Source organism: Drosophila ananassae, chromosome XL (assembly GCF_017639315.1).
Source record: "Drosophila ananassae strain 14024-0371.13 chromosome XL, ASM1763931v2, whole genome shotgun sequence".
NCBI lineage: Eukaryota > Metazoa > Arthropoda > Insecta > Diptera > Drosophilidae > Drosophila > Drosophila ananassae.
The window spans coordinates 10,582,236-10,597,415 of record NC_057931.1 but is presented as its reverse complement, the minus strand read 5'-3'; the positions used below and the strand labels follow the sequence as shown (position 1 = coordinate 10,597,415).

The following is a 15,180-nucleotide window of genomic DNA, read 5'->3' as shown; positions in this document are numbered from 1 at the left end:
TTGTGTCGCCAACGTGTTCTCTTTGAGCAAGGTCCACTCTAACGTGCGAGCGCTGCGCTCCCCAATCAGATTCTTTTTTTAGTATTGAAAGAACAGTCGCGGAAATAAGTTGGGGAAACAAGTTGGGGCGCAGCTAAAAAGAGCCAGACAAAGTAAATAACGACGAGCATATATATATGTATAATAACTATTTCGATTTCGTGAATTATTTGTTGATGAGAAAAGAAGACACAGCAGCAGCAGCAGTAGAAGTAGAAGTAGCAGTAGCAGTACAATATTTAACAACATTCGCCCCCAACCGTGTTCTGTTATATTCTCTTACTAATTTATTTTCTTTCTATTCTGTTTTTTTTTTTTTTTTGGATTTTTTGTTGTGTGACTGTGTGAACCAATTGTTGCTGTCTCTCGACTTGGCGGCCGTGTGTGTGAGTGTGTATGAGAGCGGTGACAAAGCCCCAAATATCAGTGGAATATACCTACAGTACCTGCCCGAATATGAAATGCAACAATACCGCCATCAATGAGGCATACATCACGTTCAAGATTAAAAAAAAAAAAAATGACTGAAATCTGGTTCAAAATATGCATATTTTCAACATTTAATTCCGTGTATTTATCAGTGTGTATATGGTTGTGTCACACTCTGCGTCGAGTTGCAAGATCTCCATACTACCGATTCCATCTGATAGGATCCAGTGACTAGAAATAGCCGAGAACTTGTAGAGCTTCCTCCGAGCCGATCAGAGCCTCCCCCGCCACTCCCCCCTCCGGAACCAACCTGTTCGTATTGGGCGTGCAATTTGTTGGCCATAAATGGCCAGAGGCAGCAGCAGCAAGTCAATAAACTTCAGCCCACATCTGGCCATAGAAAAACACACAATAAAAATGGCTTGCTAAAATTGTTTTTGGCTCGGCTATTATGAATTTTTGAGTTGAAAATCAATCGAAAGCAAAATTCCATAAGTGGCAGACGTTGTACATCACAAGTATTTCTAGATTCTAGATTCTAGATTCTAAAATATATATTTAGATTCCGTTCCATTCGATGTGTGTGAGTGCATTGCTGGCGTTCTAAGACGGTTCTAAATATCCAGAAATACTTCTAGTCTGGAGGGGCCACCCAGCCATATAGAAGAAAGTCCCCCCAAAAACCCTCCTACGCAAAAACACCTCCCATTCGCGTTTAGAGGAAGTCGTATTTTCAATGTCTTTTGGCGCGGATTTTCCCATTTTCCACCTTTTTTTTTTTGTATTTTATCTTTTGTTTTATGTTGGTTTTATTTTTGCCCAGTATTTCTGTAAATCATGGCCAACTATTTAAGGTCCGCACCCTCTGGGTCCGAGCCGACCAGTGCGTCATCGATTCCGTATAGCCCATACCCCTAATCATAGCAATCCCAGGGCCAATCCAATATCGACATCCCCCGAATGTCTGGGCAAGTGACCTCACGAGATGCGTCATCGTTATTAAAGCGAAAGCAGCAGCGACTGAACTGAAAACTGAATCAACAAACAAAAACGAAAACCCAAAATGCTTATGAATATAATATGTACATATATTGTATATAAGCCTCAGACCCCCTTGTCAGAGGAAGGTGTTGGATGGAAAGGGTTCTGGTTCTGGTTCTGGTTCTGGTTCTGTCTATCTTTCTTGGAAATCTGGGTCAGAGATTGTTTATACATCCGATAAAGTTCTGTAGTTTAGTAGAGTACTCTTCACAATTGTCAGAGTTGTTCCATAAAGTGTTCCATAAATGAGCACAAGGCTTTTGGATCTTAAATTAATTTACATGATGCGGTTTGATATCAATTGATTGAAATTTGTATGGTTGGGGAGCAAATTATTCACGATTTATGGCTCATAACTTCCATTTTTGAGCTTCCAGAACTCGAAATTATTTCAATTGGAATGTGTAGAACCCTTTCTCATCTTATCTCACCATCTAGTTGGAATTTCTTGACGGCTAGATAATTCTAGAGATTTGTTTACTTGATTTTAAATATGTTTTTATTCATATTTCTTTGCAGAGAATTGGAGAACTGGCCCAGAGAGCGAGACCAGAGACGAGAGGAAGTGCGATAACCCCCAGGAGATAAGTGAAAAGTGAACTGATTAGGAAAGGTAACCAACAGAGCAGCAAAGATGCCAGTCTTTCACACAAAAACCATCGAGAGCATATTAGATCCTGTTGCCCAGCAGGTAAGATCTACATATCCTTTGCAAGGATATGACAGTTTTTGGGGGTTGGGATGTATCCAGATGGAGGGTTGAACTTTCGTTTCAAGTTAATTTCTCCCCCGACTAGCTCTAACTAGTAAGCAAGTTGGCGTCCCGCAAGGTAATATCTTTTGTTTTCTAAACCATCTCATGATCATGATCATGGAGTAGCATCCACTGGGATAGTAAACAGAGGAGCTAGAGACCTCTGTTTCTCACAGTGTATGGTGTAGAACAAAAAGCATCGTTAGTTATGAGCTAGCACCTTACTTTCTCCACATCTTCCACGATCATATACCGATGGCACCTTGCACCTGACATCATCCCCCCGAGCTGTGCATCTGTGTGGCATGTGTTGGGCATTATGCTATATTGAATATGTGTTATAGTGGCCACCCCTTTGGACCACACCACTCTATACATACATATATTTGGTGTTCTTGTGATTTCCATCGTGAAATAAAAAACAAACTTGCGGAGCGGAGAGATCAGTTTGTGTTTTGTTTTTGTTTCCGTTTTTTGTTTTTTTGTTGTTTTCAGTTTTCTGTATTTTTGTTTTTTTGGCATTACTTAACGAATCTAAAAATAAATTAGGTAGAATAAATGTTGATCAGAGGCCAGGCCAGAGAGACGGCGACCAACCTGAGCCACCTTCTCCACCTCCTCCTCGAAGGCGCTGGCGGAAAGGCAGAATTTTAATTTAATAACGCAACAAATGAAAATGAAAAGAATCGGGGAAAAGGTGCCTGGCGGCTTCGGCTGTGACGGGGGCGCTGATTTTAGTTGGCCAACATCCAAAAATAGCAGCATAAAATACGTTTAAGAGAATCCAACAGCAACAAACCAAAATAAAAACATTTACGACGACTCACAAGCCATGAAAATGAAATCATAGCAACTTTTGGGAGGTTTTCTCGAAAAGGGGGGTGCGAAAAGGCGAGGTGAGGCGGGAACTAAAGGTGTGGGAGTTAGGTGAAATATGTATATAGAGAGAGTGTAGGTGGTAGGTGTTCACCATCCAACCATCCATCCACCCAGCCATCCACCCATCCATCCATACATCCATCTAGCCATCCATCTAGCCATCCATCGGTTGCGGATGAGTGAGGACTGCGGTCTGAAAACTGTGCCAAAAAAGCAAACCCAGAGCATTAGTCATCCCACTGGCCTGGCCCGGCCTGGCCTGGCAAACAAATGAATTAAAAACGATCATTCAGCACATCAATCAACACATTGATACCAACAGATGTGGGCTATAGCGAACATGGCTATATAGAGTAGCTCTGTTGTATCTATAGTTGGTCTAATGACTGACGGGAGGTGCTTAATTACATAATTAATTAATCTAGTTGGCTAATTGCTTGGCTGGCAATCTTTCTCTAGCTGTCTCTGGCACTGGCCACTGGCCACTGGGTTAAGGCCCTGTAAGCCCTCGGCTAATACCAGGGATTACACCAGTCTAGAGCAAGTGTAACGATTTGGTTTCACTTTGGCTAAGACCACTGGAGATTAATCGACTGGGACGGGGACTGGGGGGCTCCTATAAATAGCCATGGCCGAAAACACCTTGAGCAGCAGGTGCTGATGTCAAGACCAAAAATGCCATATGCAACATGTGGCGTTCTCTAGCCAACATACAACACCCACGCCCCCGCTCCCGCTTCGGGAAATCCAGTTCTGCTCTCTCTCTCTATTTTATTCCCCCCATCTGCTGGAGAAATCGCTGTTACTCCAAATCTATGAATGAATGGCAGCCACCAGAGGCCACCGACAAAACTGAGTGGGCTGGATCACTCAGTGGGATCATTAACAGCTTCGGCTTCCATAAATAACTCCATTGCCCCATCCGTGGCGGGGAATTGATTGATCAATCAGTACGCTTGACTGAAGGCGTCAAAGTCCCCAGTATCTCTATCTTTCAGAGAGCTCTGAGGGTTTTCCATTCTATAATCTCATTCATTGCATCCAGAACTTCAACTTAAACTTAATTATCTTTAAGATATATTTTTGGAAACTAATCCTTATCCGTTTTATTTCGACAGGTATCCCGCCTCGTGATCCTCCATGAGGAGGCCGAGGATGGCAACGCCATGCCGGATCTCAGCCGACCCGTCCAGGTGGTGTCGGCGGCGGTGGCCAATTTGGTGAAGGTCGGCCGGGAGACGATCAACAGCTCCGATGACAAGATCCTGCGCCAGGACATGCCGTCGGCACTGCACCGGGTGGAGGGTGCCTCGCAGCTGCTGGAAGAGGCATCCGACATGCTCCGCTCCGACCCGTACTCGGGTCCGGCGCGCAAGAAGCTGATCGAGGGCAGCCGCGGCATCCTGCAGGGCACCTCCTCCCTGCTGCTGTGCTTCGACGAGAGCGAGGTGCGCAAGATCATCCAGGAGTGTAAACGGGTGCTGGACTACCTGGCCGTCGCCGAGGTGATCAACACGATGGAGATGCTGGTGCAGTTCCTCAAGGACCTATCGCCCTGCCTGAGCAAGGTGCATCGCGAGGTGGGTGCCCGTGAGAAGGAGCTGACCCATCAGGTGCACAGCGAGATTCTGGTGCGTTGCCTGGAGCAGGTCAAGACCCTGGCCCCCATCCTCATCTGCAGCATGAAGGTCTACATCCACATTGTGGAGCAGCAGGGACGCGGAGCCGAGGAGGCGGCCGAGAACAGGAACTACCTGGCCGCCCGCATGAGCGACGAGCTGCAGGAGATCATCCGCGTCCTCCAGCTGACCACCTATGACGAGGACACCAGCGAGCTGGACAACCTCACCGTTCTGAAGAAACTGTCCAATGCCATTTCCAACAAGATGGAGCTCGCCAACGAGTGGCTATCGAATCCCTACGCCCTGCGCGGCGGTGTCGGCGAGAAGGCCCTGCGCCAGGTCATCGACAACGCCACCGAGATCTCGGAGCGTTGCCTGCCCCAGGACTCGTATCCCATTCGCAGGCTGGCGGACGAGGTCACCGCCATGGCGAACACCCTGTGCGAACTGCGCCAGGACGGCAAGGGTCAGACCCCGCAGGCCGAATCCCTTGCCCGAGGCATTCGCGACCGGTTGGGTGAACTCCAGTCCCTGGTCCACCAGGCCGTCCAGGGAGTGGACAAGGCCGGTGTCCAGCAGACGGCCCACACCATCCAGGGCCGCCTGGAGCAGGCCGTCAAGTGGCTGCAGCATCCGGAGATCAACGACGGCGGCCTGGGCGAGCGGGCCATCAATCTGATCGTCGAGGAGGGACGCAAGGTGGCCGAGGGATGTCCCGGCCACCAGAAGGCCGAAATTCAGCAGCTGTGCGACGAGGTGGAGCGTCTCAAACGCCAGGCAGCCGGATCCGGTCCGGCAGCCAAGCAGGCCGCCAAGCAACTGACCCAGAAACTCTACGAACTGAAGGCCGCCATCCAGAACGCCCTGGTGAACCGCATTGTCCAGGACTTCATGGACGTCAGCACGCCGCTGAAGCAGTTCACGGAGGCGGTCATGCAGCCGGAGGGCACTCCCGGCCGGGAGCAGAACTTCAACCAGAAGTCCAACAATCTGCAGGCCTTCAGCGACCGCGCCTCGAAAACGTCGCGCATGGTGGCCGCCGGCGGAGCTTGTGGCAACAAGAAGATCGCCGAGATCCTGCTCTCCTCCGCCGCCCAGGTGGACTCACTGACGCCGCAGCTGATCAGCGCCGGCCGCATCCGTATGAACTATCCGGGCAGCAAGGCCGCCGACGAGCATCTCCAGAATCTGAAGCAACAGTACGCCGATACGGTTCTGCGGATGCGCACCCTCTGCGACCAGGCCACAGACCCAGCGGACTTCATCAAGACCTCCGAGGAGCACATGCAGGTCTACGCCAAGCTCTGCGAGGACGCCATTCACGCCCGCCAGCCCCAGAAGATGGTCGACAATACCTCCAACATTGCCCGTCTGATCAATCGGGTGCTCTTGGTGGCCAAACAGGAGGCGGACAACTCCGAGGATCCGGTGTTCACGGAGCGCCTCAACGCCGCCGCCAATCGGCTGGAACGTTCCCTGCCCGCCATGGTGGGTGATGCCAAACTGGTGGCCACCAACATTGCTGATCCGGCAGCAGCTGCCGCCTGGAAGAACTCCTTCCAGCGCCTCCTGGGCGATGTCCGGGAAGTGCGTGAGGCGATTGCCCCGCCCCAGCCGCCACCGCTGCCCACGTCGCTGCCGCCACCGATTCCAGAGCTGAGCGCTCTTCATCTTTCCAATCAGAATGGTGAGTCTCATTGGGAATTCTGTTATCAGCTCCTCTTATACCCTTATCATCCACAGCTGAGCGTGCTCCTCCACGACCACCACTACCCAGGGAGGGTATGGCTCCAGTGCGTCCTCCGCCACCAGAGACAGACGACGAGGACGAGGGCGTCTTCCGTACGATGCCACATGCCAACCAGCCTATTTTGGTAGAATCCCATACCTGTTCCTTAAGGGAAAGTTTACTAATTATCTTCCCTCTCCCAGATTGCCGCCCGCGGCCTGCACCAGGAGGTGCGCCAGTGGTCGTCCAAGGACAACGAGATCATTGCCGCCGCCAAGCGCATGGCCATCCTGATGGCCCGACTCAGCGAGCTGGTGCTCTCGGACTCGCGGGGCAGCAAACGCGAGCTGATCGCCACCGCCAAGAAGATCGCCGAGGCCTCCGAGGACGTGACACGGCTGGCCAAGGAGCTGGCCCGCCAGTGCACGGATCGCCGCATCCGCACCAATCTGCTGCAGGTTTGCGAGAGGATTCCCACCATCGGCACCCAGCTCAAGATTCTGTCGACGGTGAAGGCCACCATGCTGGGAGCCCAGGGATCGGATGAGGATCGCGAGGCCACCGAGATGCTGGTGGGCAATGCCCAGAACCTCATGCAGAGTGTAAGTAGTGATAGTATCTATAGTTTCCAAAATATCTTTATTCTAATGCCCTCTCTTTCCAATTCGAACAGGTGAAGGAGACGGTGCGCGCCGCCGAGGGAGCCAGCATCAAGATCCGGTCGGACCAGACCAGCAATCGCCTCCAGTGGGTGCGCCGACAGCCCTGGTACCAGTACTAGGCTGCCGGACTCCGCCGCCCGCCACCTGCCACACGTGCCTTGTGTTGTAACATACAAAGCTAAACACTAATCTTAATGAATTCTTTAAATTTTAAATGTTAAAAATGAAACTCCCCCATTAACCCTATGTAAGTGCCTGCAACTATTTATTATGTGCTCCGAGAAGCAAGCGGAAAACTGAAAAGCTCTGAAAAAAAAGGATAAACTTGTGCTCATGTCCCCTCTCCACTCTGTTTCCTATTCTAATTTTGTTTCAATAATTGTAAAATTAATTATTAAGCGTGCAATAAAAACAAAAAAAAAAAATGATAATAATTATATTAAAAAGCAAGCCAGAAAACTAAAGCAATATCAGCAGAGATGAATGTACAGTCAGATGTAAGCGAATGCAATCTATATTTAATAAGTGACACTCTCCCACACAATTTGCAAATTCGAATATGAATACTCTACTCTACCACCGTTTCCTACTACTCTTTTTTTGTAGTGTACTAACCGAAGCATTTAATGAACCAACCACCAGCCCCAGGCCCCTTTTGCCATTGTTTATGTTCGAAATCCTAACCCCTTAACTAGAAATCAAAATACACAACCTGGCATACTGAAAACATATATAACTTTGTAGACGATATAACTTTAAATCCAAAACCTTGTAAGCCCAACAACTGAAGTGTGTCATCTTCCAATATCATTGAAATAAAACTGAATATAGAATCATCATCGTTTTCTAATTGGTTTGGTTCTCAAATTGCTTTCAAACTGCTTAGGGATACCCCTTGGATAAAATGGAAAATTTTGAAAACGGCTTTTAAGCAATATTTTGAACGAGGAATAATGGCAATTAGTTCCCTGATTACAAAACTGTATCTTATTTCCGGATCGTAAATAAGTGGCCAGAGCTATGCCTTACGGAAGGGACAGAAGTGTCCAAATTTTGAAAACATCCAGAAATCGCGATTTTCCAAGGGGTACCCCTTGTAAAAAATCGAAAATTTTTAAAACTGCTTTAAAGCAATAATTTGAATGAGGGATAATGGCAATTAGTTCCCTGATTACAATACTGCATCTTATTTCCGGATCGGAATAAATTGCCAGAGCTATGCCTTTCGGAAGGGACAGAAGTGTCCAAATTTTGAAAACATCCAGAAATCGCAATTTTCCAAGGGGTACCCCTTGTAAAAAATCGAAAATTTTTAAAACGGCTTTAAAGCAATAATTTGAATGAGGGATAATGGCAATTAGTTCCCTGATTACAAAACTGCATCTTATTTCCGGATCGGAAATAAATTGCCAGAGCAGAGAAGGGGTTACATCACGCTTTTTCTCGATTTTCACTGAAAATTTCTTTTCCGATTTTATCCGCATGGCATATACCGTACAGCATATACCGTACAGCAAATACCGCACAGCATAGATCGTATAGTATAGATCGTATAGCATAGATCGTTTAGCATAGATCGTGCAGCATTTACCGCACAGCATATACCGCACAGCATAGATCGTATAGTATAGATCGTATTGCATAGATCGTTTAGCATAGATCGTGCAGCATTTACCGCACAGCATTTACCGCACAGCATTTACCGCACAGCATTTACCGCACAGCATATACCGCACAGCATCGATCGTATAGCATAGATCGTATAGCATAGATCGTTTAGCATAGATCGTGCAGCATTTACCGCACAGCATATACTGCACAGCATTTACCGCACAGCATTTACCGCACAGCATAGATCGTATAGTATAGATCGTATTGCATAGATCGTTTAGCATAGATCGTGCAGCATTTACCGCACAGCATATACCGCACAGCATTTACCGCACAGCATTTACCGCACAGCATATACCGCACAGCATATACCGCACAGCATCGATCGTATAGCATAGATCGTATTGCATAGATCGTTTAGCATAGATCGTGCAGCATTTACCGCACAGCATTTACCGCACAGCATTTACCGCACAGCATTTACCGCACAGCATAGATCGTATAGTATAGATCGTATAGCATACATCGGGCAGCATTTACTGCACAGCATATACTGCACAGCATTTACCGCACAGCATTTACCGCACAGCATTTACCGCACAGCATTTACCGCACAGCATTTACCGCACAGCATTTACCGCACAGCATTTACCGCACAGCATATACCGCACAGCATCGATCGTATAGCATAGATCGTATAGCATAGATCGTTTAGCATAGATCGTGCAGCATTTACCGCACAGCATTTACCGCACAGCATAGATCGTATAGTATAGATCGTATAGTATAGATCGTATAGCATACATCGTGCAGCATTTACCGCACAGCATTTACCGCACAGCATTTACCGCACAGCATCGATCGTATAGCATAGATCGTTTAGCATAGATCGTGCAGCATTTACCGCACAGCATTTACCGCACAGCATTTACCGCACAGCATTTACCGCACATCATAGATCGTATAGTATAGATCGTATAGCATACATCGTGCAGCATTTACCGCACAGCATTTACCGCACAGCATTTACCGCACAGCATTTACCGCACAGCATAGATCGTATAGTATAGATCGTATAGCATACATCGTGCAGCATTTACCGCACAGCATATACTGCACAGCATTTACCGCACAGCATTTACCGCACAGCATAGATCGTATAGTATAGATCGTATAGCATACATCGTGCAGCATTTACCGCACAGCATTTACCGCACAACATTTACCGCACAGCATATACCGCACAGCATTTACCGCACAGCATATACCGCACAGCATCGATCGTATAGCATAGATCGTATAGCATAGATCGTTTAGCATAGATCGTGCAGCATTTACCGCACAGCATTTACCGCACAGCATTTACCGCACAGCATAGATCGTATAGTATAGATCGTATAGTATAGATCGTATAGCATACATCGTGCAGCATTTACTGCACAGCATATACTGCACAGCATTTACCGCACAGCATTTACCGCACATCATAGATCGTGTAGTATAGATCGTATAGCATACATCGTGCAGCATTTACCGCACAGCATTTACCGCACAGCATAGATCGTATAGTATAGATCGTATAGCATACATCGTGCAGCATTTACCGCACAGCATATACTGCACAGCATTTACCGCACAGCATTTACCGCACAGCATAGATCGTATAGTATAGATCGTATAGCATACATCGTGCAGCATTTACCGCACAGCATTTACCGCACAGCATTTACCGCACAGCATATACCGCACAGCATATACCGCACAGCATATACCGCACAGCAGGAAGCCGAAAATTCATGCAATGCAGCCATTGCATGCGTCGTCGAGTGGCTCGACCGGGCGGGGCTAAGTCTAGCCCATCATAAGACAGAGGCTGTCCTGGTCTCAAGCAGGAAACGTGTCGAGACAGCCACGATAAGCATCAGGGGCCACTTGGTCACATCAACCAGGGCCATCAGGTACCTGGGTGTAATGATGGACACGAGGCTCTGCTTCAGGGAGCACTTCGCAGAAGCCAACAGAAAGGCAGCAAACGTCGCCAGAGCCCTGGGAAAAATTATGATGAACTGCAGGGGCCCAAAGCAAGGACGCAGATTATTGCTCCAGACCGTCTGCAGCTCAACGATGCTCTACGCAGCCCCCGTGTGGGCGGAGTCGGCCAAAATAAGTACGTACACCAAGGGCTTAAACAGTACATACAGACTGTGCGCCCTAAGGGTGTGCTCGGGCTTCCGGTCCATCTCGGATGACGCAGCTCTCGTCATCGCAGGCATGGTCCCTTTTGACCTTCTCGCAGCGGAACGGTCCGAAATATTCCAGGCTCTAACAGAGCTGAGCGGGCAAGTACCGGCGGCGACACGCCGTCGGCTTAAACTAAGCTCGAGAGCGTCGAGCATCAGAAAGTGGCAGCGACGCTGGGACGAATCGACCAAGGGACGCTGGACCCACCGATTGGTCCCCGATCTGGAGAGATGGCTCCATAGAAAACACGGAGAAGTAAATTTTTGGCTCACGCAACTCATCAGCGGCCACGGTTGCTTCAGAAGCTACCTTTTCAAATTTGGTCATGACGACGACCCAAGGTGCCCGGCATGCGGCGTAGAAGAAACTGCGGAGCACGTGGTCTTGGACTGCCCACGGTTCACAGCTCCAAGGCAAAGACTTCTTGGGGATGTGCAGACGGCGGAACTCCTCGGAAGAAGGCTGCTGGAGGACGCCCAGTTCTGGGATGGTCTGAGCAGCTTTGCAGCTACAACCATGAAGGAGCTGAGACGGCTGGAAAGGATCCGGGCGGAGGCTAGGCTCCAAGCCGAGCAACCAAATATTGCGGGGCGCTAATCTTACGCCAACCCTAGCCCTGCGAAGCAAAGCCTACCGGCATTTCCGCAGGAGCAGGTTTAGGAGACACCACTGTTAGTTTAAGTTGTAAATAAAGAAACGATTAAAAAAAAAAAAAAAAACAGCATATACCGCACAGCATATACCGCACAGCATAGATCGTATAGTATAGATCGTATAGCATAGATCGTACAGCATATACCGTACAGCATATACTGCACAGCATTTACCGCACAGCATTTACCGCACAGCATAGATCGTATAGCATAGATCGTATAGCAAAGATCGTATACCGCACAGCATAGATCGTAAGCATACGCATTTACCGCACAGCAAATACCGCACAGCATATACCGCACAGCATATACCGCACAGCATATACCGCACAGCATTTACCGCACAGCATAGATCGTATAGCATAGATCGTATAGCAAAGATCGTATACCGCACAGCATAGATCGTAAGCATACGCATTTACCGCACAGCAAATACCGCACAGCATATACCGCACAGCATATACCGCACAGCATATACCGCACAGCATTTACCGCACAGCATATACCGCACAGCATATACCGCACAGCATTTACCGCACAGCATATACCGCACAGCATATACCGCACAGCATATACCGCACACCATAGATCGTATAGTATAGATCGTATAGTATAGATCGTACAGCATATACCGTACAGCATATACCGTACAGCATATACCGTACAGCATTGGCCGATTGAAAAACGGCGTACCATTGATGAATCAGGAAACTAATCCTCGTCAATCTGCATCAAAAGATACTTAAAATTCTTAAAGTTAAATTTTGGCCCCATGTTTGGCACAAATCATGATGGTAACCCTTGGAAAAGTACGATCAGCACTTTCCTCGCAGTTTTTGGCGAATATGTTGCAGGTGGAAACCGGACCAATGCTGATGGTAGACGGATGAATGACGGACTGGATGATTGTGAGCTACGCCTGAAGGATCAAGATCAGCTTCTTCGTCACAGGACCATCGCCCACAACCCAAGGAGGATCTTCGGTTATGTGTCGTCAGAACCTGTGCCCGCCCATTGGCTTCAGGCGAAAGGGGCGAAACAGCATCTCCAGAATGTCAACTATATATTTCTAAGCATCTCTATGGATTAGATGTAGTAGATATTGTTTAGTTATAGCCTAGTATAGTCTATCAGCCTGTATGATATGTAATAAATTGAATAAAAAGTTTAAAAATGGTGTATTTTTTTTTTATTAAAGGGGGGTACCAAATAACCCGGATTTTTTCAAATTTGACAATTTTCCAGAATTTTCACTAGTTTTTCCGCATTTTTTCCTATTTTCCTAGAATTTTCTAAAATTTTTCGCATATTTTTAAATTTTTTAAATATTCCACAGTTTTTCCAATTTTTTAGAACTTTTCCTGAATTTCCCTGAGTTTTCCAGATTTTTCCATAATTTTTTTATTTTTTGAAATGACTTGCATTTTTTTGGCACCTTCGAAAATGTCGATTGTGGCCACGTGTACCAGGCCGAAGTACCAGGCGAACAGAAACGCCCAGTAGGTGCACGATTTAAAAATTTTTATTAGCCAAGACACAAACCACATCATCCAAGACACAAACCAGTGTCCAAGACACGAACCAATTTAGCCAAAACACCACCCAGTTGTGACGTCACGCATCAAAGCTCAGTCTGTGACGTCACTCATCGAAGCTGAAGCTGTGACGTCACGCATCGAAGCTCAAGCTGTGACGTCACGCCCTTAAGTGGCCGAAAATTTCTTAAGTTTTGGCCGCTACCCGGCTCGAAGTACTAGGCGAACAGAAACGACTAGTAGGTGGATTCGATTTTTTTTAACCGTTTTTTGTGAATATCTCGGCCATTTCGCATCCAATCCAGGATTGTGATAGGTCATAAAATGGGCAAAAATAAGGCGGATCGACTGGCAAACCGAACTATTTCAAATATCAAAGGGAACACCAAAGGGAAATTAAATTACTGGGACACGTCACTTTTTATAATTTGGAATGTGAATATCTCGGCACTTTCAAGGCCGATCTAAAAATGGGTTACAATTTTGGAATCAGGACCTTCATATCCTTCGATCTGCATCAAAGGATTTTGGAAATCCAACAACTTAGGGCTGAGTGGCAGCTGAATTTTCGGATTGGAAATTCATCAGAATGTGTGACGTGGCCTACGATTTCGGGGGGATCCTGTGATGCAGTCCGAAGGATATTGATGTCCTGATCCAGGATCAGTACTTCGTTTCCACATTGGTTGGAAAATGGCCGAGATATAAACACTTGAAATTAAAAGTTTATTCTTTTTGGCAAAATTTGTTTACCACGCGGTGTTAACTTGGCCAACACCAGATCTTGTTAGCCACGTAAGAGGGCCGAATTTTTGCGCATTTTATGACGTATCGCGATCCTGGCTTGGATGCGAAATGGCCGAGATATTCACAAAAAACATTTTCAAAAAATCGAATCCACCTACTAGGCGTTTCTGTTCGCCTAGTACTTCGAGCCTGGTAGCGGCCGAAAAATTAAAATTTTTCAGCCACTTGTGACGTCACGGACTTGGGTTCCACATGTGACGTCATCACTGGGGAGACCCGGGACACAAACCATTGCAGCTTAGACACAAACCTGTGGATCCCAATACAATCCGTTTTATTTAAATTTGAATTTGAATGAAAAGATTCCCGCCCGCGCCCATGGACCCAAATACCACCCGCTATATTTCAATTCAAATTCAAAAATAATTTCCCGCCCCCGCCAATTTTGAAAATTCAGACACAAACCTGTGTCCAAGACACGACCCAGCGTACCCAAGACACCAGCCAGTGGTGACGTCACAGATCCAAGCCCGATCCGTGACGTCACGCCCTAAATTGGCTGAAAAAATTTTCAATTTTCGACCGCTACCAGTCTTGAAGTACTAGGCGAACAGAAACGACTAGCAGGTGGATTCGATTTTTTTTCAACAGTTTTTTGTGAATATCTCGGCCATTTCGCATCCAATCCAGGATCGTGATAGGCCATAAAATGCGCAAAAATAAGGCGGATCTACTGGAAAACAAAACTTGTTGAAAATGCAAGGTAACACCGAAAGAAAATTAAATTACTGGAATAAGTAATTTTTTATAATTGGGAATGTGAATATCTTGGAAGTTTCAAGGCCGATCTGAAAAAGGGTTACAATTTAGGAATCGGCACCTTCATATCCTTCGATCTGCATCAAAGGATTTCGGAAATACAACCGGTTAGTGCTGAGCGGCAGCTGCATTTTCGGATTGGAAATTCATCACGATGAGTGACGTGGTCTACGATTTCAGGGGAATCCTGAGATGCAGGCCGAAGGATATTCTTGTCCTTATCCAGGGTCAGTACTAAGTTTACAGATCGGTTGAGAAATGTCCGAGATATAAACAATTGGCAATAAAAAAATATTCCTTTTAGCATTTAATCTATTCTTTTAATATTCTTCATATTCTTTTAAGGGGTACCCCTTGGAAAATCGCGATTTCTGGATGTTTTCAAAATTTGGACACTTCTGTCCCTTCCGAAAGGCATA

At 46.8% G+C, this 15,180-nt stretch overlaps 1 protein-coding gene across 2 annotated transcripts; it reads left to right on the top strand.

The window, feature by feature from the left end:
* The first annotated feature begins 58 nt into the window (after nt 1-58).
* LOC6504642 (vinculin) lies at nt 59-7,988 on the top strand. Of its 2 annotated transcripts, none has more exons than XM_001966448.4 (6): nt 59-152; nt 2,029-2,200; nt 4,261-6,451; nt 6,508-6,638; nt 6,697-7,095; nt 7,167-7,988. In XM_001966448.4, exons 2-6 carry the CDS (start codon nt 2,144-2,146, stop codon nt 7,272-7,274), a joined length of 2,886 nt encoding a protein of 961 aa, XP_001966484.1. In that variant the 5' UTR covers nt 59-152; nt 2,029-2,143; the 3' UTR covers nt 7,275-7,988. The 2 variants fall into 2 exon arrangements, with proteins under 2 accessions (XP_001966484.1, XP_032309318.1); XM_032453427.2 differs by lacking the exon at nt 59-152 and adding an exon at nt 407-425.
* Nucleotides 7,989-15,180: the final 7,192 nt, after the last annotated feature.

What these genes read in the sequence shown, in the direction of transcription:
- LOC6504642 (XM_001966448.4), top strand. Translation starts at nt 2,144, where the DNA reads ATGCCAGTCTTTCACACAAAAACCATCGAGAGCATATTAGATCCTGTT. An exon ending in TAGATCCTGTTGCCCAGCAG is followed by an intron (nt 2,201 to 4,260) that starts GTAAGATCTACA and finishes TTATTTCGACAG; the next exon opens with GTATCCCGCCTCGTGATCCT. An exon ending in TCATCTTTCCAATCAGAATG is followed by an intron (nt 6,452 to 6,507) that starts GTGAGTCTCATT and finishes TATCATCCACAG; the next exon opens with CTGAGCGTGCTCCTCCACGA.